At 32.7% G+C, this 6350-nt stretch overlaps 1 protein-coding gene across 1 annotated transcript; it reads right to left on the bottom strand.

Annotated features, from left to right (window-relative positions):
* Positions 1 to 426: 426 nt before the first annotated feature.
* On the bottom strand, positions 427 to 3820 carry LOC145627818 (uncharacterized). Its single transcript, XM_081680163.1, has 5 exons — positions 3087 to 3820; positions 1822 to 2940; positions 1427 to 1732; positions 1284 to 1338; positions 427 to 1194 (listed from the first exon to the last, which is right to left on the bottom strand). Exons 1-5 carry the CDS (start codon positions 3818 to 3820, stop codon positions 427 to 429), a joined length of 2982 nt encoding a protein of 993 aa, XP_081536289.1.
* Between the last annotated feature and the right edge of the window lie 2530 nt (positions 3821 to 6350).

Below are 6350 nucleotides of genomic sequence, written 5' to 3'. Positions count from 1 at the left end.
GAGTCTGTTTTTGTTGGCTTCTATTGTAAGAAGCCTCTTTTTTTCATACTCATTCATCTGCATTTACAAAAGTTAAAAAAAAAATAGGGTTAGACAAATTTACAATTGCAGAACTGTAAAGCATATTGATCTAACTGCCTAATCTAATCAACTACCATCCACTACATCCCTAATGCAAAGATGATGCCAGCTACTACACATGGTGTCCAAGTGCTGTCAGATACTATTGACCATTTATCAATAACTGCTCATAAAACAAAGGCAACCTGAGATATATCTATTCAAATAAGCCAATAAAAACACGAATGCAAAGTGTGAAAAAATAAGTAATTATAACTACAAAGGTTTTTCAGAAACTCATGGATATGTGTATCAACAGATACAATTCGTGCTTAAATAACAAAAAAAAAAGCAAAAAAAAAAAAATTAAGCAATATCAATATCATCATCGTCGCTCTCCTGGTCACTCTCACTGTCATCCTCATCATCATCCTCTAGCAAATTGTCGTCATCTAATGTTTGTAAGTCCATATCATTTAGATCTTTGGGTTGATTTTCCTTGGTAGCATCTACGATCATTTCACCAATATCATCTCTTATTTCAACAAATGGATCATGAGTCTCTTGCAAATTACTTGAGTTTGAGAAGTGAGCACCTTCAGGTTGTAGTTGTTGCAATGCATCTTCTTCACTTTCAGTCCCTTCCTTTTCTACAACATTATAGTGATGCCTTGGATGGGTCTTCACAACAACTAGCCAATCGGGATCAAGTCCATCACTAACATAGAAGACTTGTTGAGCTTGAGACATGAGCACAAAGGGTTCTTTAGTACGCAATGAACAAAGACTATTAACACTCACATTGCCATGTTTATCAACTTTGACTCCTCTTCCTACCCTATTGACATCCCACCAATCACAATGAAACAAAACTACACGTTTTCCATCTAGATATTGTATCTCAAGTATATTAGTGAGAATCCCGTAGTAATCTTTTTTCATATGCCTAGCAATGCCTTTAACTGTAACACCACTATTTTGGTGTACCCTTTTCATTTCTGTATTCTTTGTGTGGAATCTAAATCCATTTGCAAGAATCCCATTGAAGCATTGAACACCATTCGAAGGACCTAAAGCCAATGTTTTCAAATCTTTCACCACCTGGTCTTTGCCATCATTAGGCAAATCGATGACCTAACAATAAATAGAATTTTAGCTAAAAAACTTAGACTAGTATTGTAATTATAATTAAAAAAATAACTACAGTTGATATTAAAAAATACCCGATCGCGAAACCAATCAACTAAATTTTTGTTTGATGTGGACTCTTCATATTCACTGAAATTCAAAAGAATAGTTATTACAAAATAATCATGGGAAAGTGTACTTGATGTTTTATTATAAATAAAAAAGAAAAATATCATACTCTAAATAAGTTTGTGCTTCATCACAATTCTTAAGTACATATTCTCGAACTTGTGTTAACTCCTCTTCACTAAGAGACCTACATTTAGCCTTCCCTAAAGGAACACCTGACGATGCAAAAATTGATAGACCCTTGTAGCCATCATTTTCCGCATCATCATTCCTCTTAGGTTGATTAAATTTCGTCTCGATTTCATTCAAGTACTTTGAACAAAAGTACATGCACTCCTCAATGATGTAACCTTCTGCGATGGAACCCTCTGGCCTACTTTTATTGCGAACATAGCATTTAAATCTACGTAAGAGCCTACAAAAATAACAATTTTTTTTAAAGAAAAAAAATTTACAAGAGTTAATAAAAATTATAAAATCAAATTTGAAATGCATAAGGAGTACCTTTCTATCGGATACATCCAACGATATTGTACTGGTCCACCAATTTTAGCTTCCGTAGCTAGGTGAAGACACAAGTGGACCATGATGGTGAAAAAAGATGGAAGAAATATTTTCTCCATTTCACACAAGGTGACTACAATTTCACGTTCTAGATTTTCCAAATCTTTCACTTTCAATGTCTTAGAACACAAGTCCTTGAAAAATGTACTCAACTTCACTATCACATCGTAAACTTTGGGTATGGACACCCCACAAATTGCAAGTGGCAATAGTTGTTCCATAAGCACATGACAATCATGGGTCTTTAGACCATATATTTTACGCTTATCGAAGTTTATACATTTAGAAATGTTAGAAGAATATCCATCGGGAACCTTTAAATTCTCTAAAAACTTACACACTTTTTCCTTTTGTGCCTTAGACAAGGTGTATAGTGCCGGAGGAATATGCCACTTTCCAGCTCTTAGTATTGGAGCAAGATGTTTCATAACCTTCAAATGCTTTAAATCATGTCTAGCCTTTAGATTGTCTTTTGACTTCCCATCAATATCTAGCAATGTACCAAGAATATTGTCAAGCACATTTTTTTCAATATGCATGACATCAAGATTGTGACGAAGTAAGAGGTTACTCCAATACGTCAGTTCAAAAAAAATGCTTTTCTTCTTCCAATTATCATCCCTCTTTGGCAATTTCATTGTTTTACCAAATTTCATGCCTTCAAGGTCTTTAAGTTGTTCTAAAATCTCATTGGAAGATAATTTTTTAGGAGGACCTCTTTTTTCTACTTTCCCATTAAAGGATTTATTATCTCTCCATTTATGATTGTTAGGTAGAAATTGACGATTGTCCATGTAACAACATTTCCCCTGGTTTGGTAGCCGAGCAGAGCTAGTTTCTTTCATACAATGAGGACATGCTTTATAGCCTTTGGTAGACCACCCAGAAAAGTTTGCATACGCAGGAAAATCATTTATGGTCCATAACAATGAAGCACGCATTTGAAAGTACTCATTCCTTGAAGCATCATAAGTCTGAGCTCCGGTTTCCCACAATTCTTTTAACTCCTCGATTAATGGTTGCAAATACACATCAATGTTATTTCCCGGTCCACTTTCCCTGGAATTAACAAAGATAGTATTGTGTAAGGTTGTTTCATACACATCCATGGAGGGAGATTGTACACAACAACCACTACAGGCCATATACTATAGTCACTTCTAAGCCCGCCAAATGGATTGAATCCATCACTTGCTAAACCCAACCTGACGTTACGAGTCTCTGTAGAAAAAGTAGGATATTCTTTATCTAAATGCTTCCAAGCTTCACTATCCGCTGGGTGTCTAAGTACTCCGTCATCTTCTCGTTTATCAGAGTGCCACCTCATCTCATTTGCAGTTTTGGACGACATGAATAGCCTTTGCAACCTCGAAGTTAGTGGGAAATAGTGTAGCACTTTAGGAGAAGCTTTATCACGCTTAGTATCGCATATGGAACATGTTTCCAGGTTAGCATTCTCTTTCCAAAATAGCATACAATCATTTTCACATGCTTCTATTTTTTCATAATCGAAACCAAGATTAGTAATCATCTTACGTGCTTCATAACAATTTGATGGCAAATCAGCACCTTTAGGCAAAGCATTCTTGAACATATGAAGCATACTAGTAAAAGCTTTATTAGTCATGCCATCCATACATTTGATTTGGAATAACTTCAAAATGAATGACAACTTAGAGAATTCATTACACCCGGGGTATAAAGTTTGTTGAGCATCACTCATTAAATTTTCAAACATTTTTGCCTCTTTTGTGTCCTTTTTATATCTAGGTTGATCAAACTCATTAGGTTGTTGCTCCTCATCTAACATGTCATCTATTTCATCATTATTAGAGACTCCAGGATTAAACCTATCATGGATCATTCTAAATATATCATCATGAGCATTATCTCCCAAATCATTTCTACTTTTCTTTTGTGGGGGTTTGAATTCCACCATGATAGATCCAACGAACATAACCTTGCACGATTCCATTCACTATCAAGTCGGTGTAAATTTCATCCCTTGTTTTATGTGGACCATTGTTGCATCGGTTACAAGGGCAAGGTACCTTATTTTCCTCCTCTCCTAAATCACTATTTGTTTCTAAGTCACCAAAAGCAAATTGAAGAAAAGAATTAACTCCATTTATATATAGATTGTCTGTCCTATTAGCACACCTCATCCACTCTAACCTCTTGTGAACATCCAGAGTATCCATGGGGAAATAAAAGCTATGAATGCAAAGAGAGCTAGTTATTAAAAAAATTGAAAAGTAATAATCATAATAATAATTAAAAAAAAAAATTATTCAGTAGTCATACATAAGTCACGATGGCTAGAATGCCACATTGCCAACTAAATGCCACATTATAAGGTCACGATGAGCTAGCAACTACTATTTTTTTAAAAGAACTTTGAGTGCTTTTAGTGCAAAAGTTGATGTATTCCTTCTTTTGATCTATGATTTTGATCTGACTAGACCTTAGTTAACTGAGTTTTGTAGTATAATGACTTCAGAGAATAATTAAAAGAAATGAGAAGACAAGGAGAAGATATTTAGTAAACATAATGTATCGCTTAATTGTACACAGGTCCGGGGAAAAATACATCTCAATGTCTTAAAAAAGAACCCCGACAAATCCAGTTAGTAATGTGGCATTCTAGCCATTGCAAGATGACAATGTCAGATCTGCCCCATCAAATGTAACCCCTCCCCACATATCCTATTAGACTGATCATAAGCATATATAAGCACATCAAAACAACATAGCAGTTAAGAAAAAACATATCAATTTTATCTAGCATCATAATAAATATTTCACCAGATGCAAACAACATATTAGTTAAGAAGAACATATCAATTTTACAAGCAGTAGACTGATCAGAACCAATGTATCATCGCATACAAGCAACATATCAGATTTTGTGCATATCATATTTCTAAATTGATTTGTTCACAAGAATCCAAAGCAAACATATCAATTACCAGCGCATGCAAAGAACTAATATGAACAAAGAAAGCAAATTACAAATTAATTATCACATAATTGACCTAAAAAAATAGAACAGATGATACCCAAAAAAATCAATTCAATTAACCTTTAATTTACAAAAATCGAATTAATTAATCTAAAACAATTATGATACCATTCGAATTTAAGAAAATTAAATAATACAAATCAATTGAACATAGAATTCACCCCAAAATCACAAAATAGTTAAATTACCATAGATTACATACAATAAAACGTGAAAGCTAACAAAAACGAATTATGGATACTATCTTACCTTGGTCTTTCAACGAATTGAAGGAATTTGTCTTGTAATTGGTCTTTACACGAATCCAACGAATTTTCCTTTCACTCTTTAGCGTTTGGGTGCGAACTGCTCTGAGTCTCAACTCTCAAATAAAACAAGGTTTTACAATGTTTAGATGATTTTTATTTTTTATTTCTTTTGTTTAATATTGGCGGCTAATTAAACATGAAAGTGATTTTAAGCGCCTAATTAGTTTTGGGTTCTGTGTTTTGATTTTGCTGTATTATTATTTTTTTTACCTTATGGGAAATATTTATTAATGATATTATAATATAATTATAATAATAATATAATGTGTTGTCAATTCTCTAAAAAAAAAAATGTATGCAATACTACATCGTACACTAGTTTAACCTTTAGAAGTTGCATAAATCTTCGGTCTCGATATATATTGGACAAAGTGATGTTCAGATCGGGTCAATTTTGGACAGATACTTGACAAACTTTTAAATAAATCGGATGTACAACAAAATATTGTACATCTGTTATCCTAAATTGAGCCAAAGTTACCCTAGTATGAATAACAGTTACCCTAACATAAATAAAAGTTACGAAGTATTTATTCATTATTGATAAAAGTTACCCAAAAAATTTTAAAATTGACCCTAAATTTTATAAAAGTGACCCTTGATGTACTGTAAATTATTGTACACTGGATGTATACATAAGTTATTCTAGATACTTTAAGATAAATTCAAATTAGTCAATTAGTAATTATATTACGTCACATTTACAAGGATGAACGCACCATGCCACTAAAAAACTACATCATGTCAATAGTTGTACTTTAGCTTAACCAGGTCAAATAAAGCTCGGGTAATTAGGTTCGTGTAGTTTTGCCTATCTAGATTAATAGATTATGTTTGGGTTTTACGCTATTAATCACTCATCTTTTATGAATTATTTGAAGGGAAAACATATTCATGTAAAAATTTGTTATGAGCCTATCAATAAGCTAATTACGTCCTTTCATATAGTTAAATTTGAACCCCCTTTGTGTTTAAATAAATGAAAATTTTTAATTTTCACGGAATTTTAGGAAGGTTAGTTAAATTAATTAAAAAGTAGATAGATAGTATATTATTTCAAAATTAAAAGAGAAAATTTATTAAATTAAGAAAATGTTTCATTTATTTGAACATATATAGCCAGAGAATAATTTTTACTT

Source organism: Chenopodium album, chromosome 4, assembly GCF_948465745.1.
Source record: "Chenopodium album chromosome 4, dcCheAlbu1.1, whole genome shotgun sequence".
Classification (NCBI taxonomy): domain Eukaryota; kingdom Viridiplantae; phylum Streptophyta; class Magnoliopsida; order Caryophyllales; family Amaranthaceae; genus Chenopodium; species Chenopodium album.
Note: the sequence above shows the minus strand (reverse complement) of the source record. Positions and strands in the feature narration are given on the sequence as shown.

What these genes read in the sequence shown, in the direction of transcription:
- LOC145627818 (XM_081680163.1), bottom strand. Translation starts at nt 3,820, where the DNA reads ATGGTGGAATTCAAACCCCCACAAAAGAAAAGTAGAAATGATTTGGGA. An exon ending in ACAGAGACTCGTAACGTCAG is followed by an intron (nt 2,941 to 3,086) that starts GTTGGGTTTAGC and finishes TGTTAATTCCAG; the next exon opens with GGAAAGTGGACCGGGAAATA. An exon ending in TTGATTGGTTTCGCGATCGG is followed by an intron (nt 1,195 to 1,283) that starts GTATTTTTTAAT and finishes ATTTATTGTTAG; the next exon opens with GTCATCGATTTGCCTAATGA.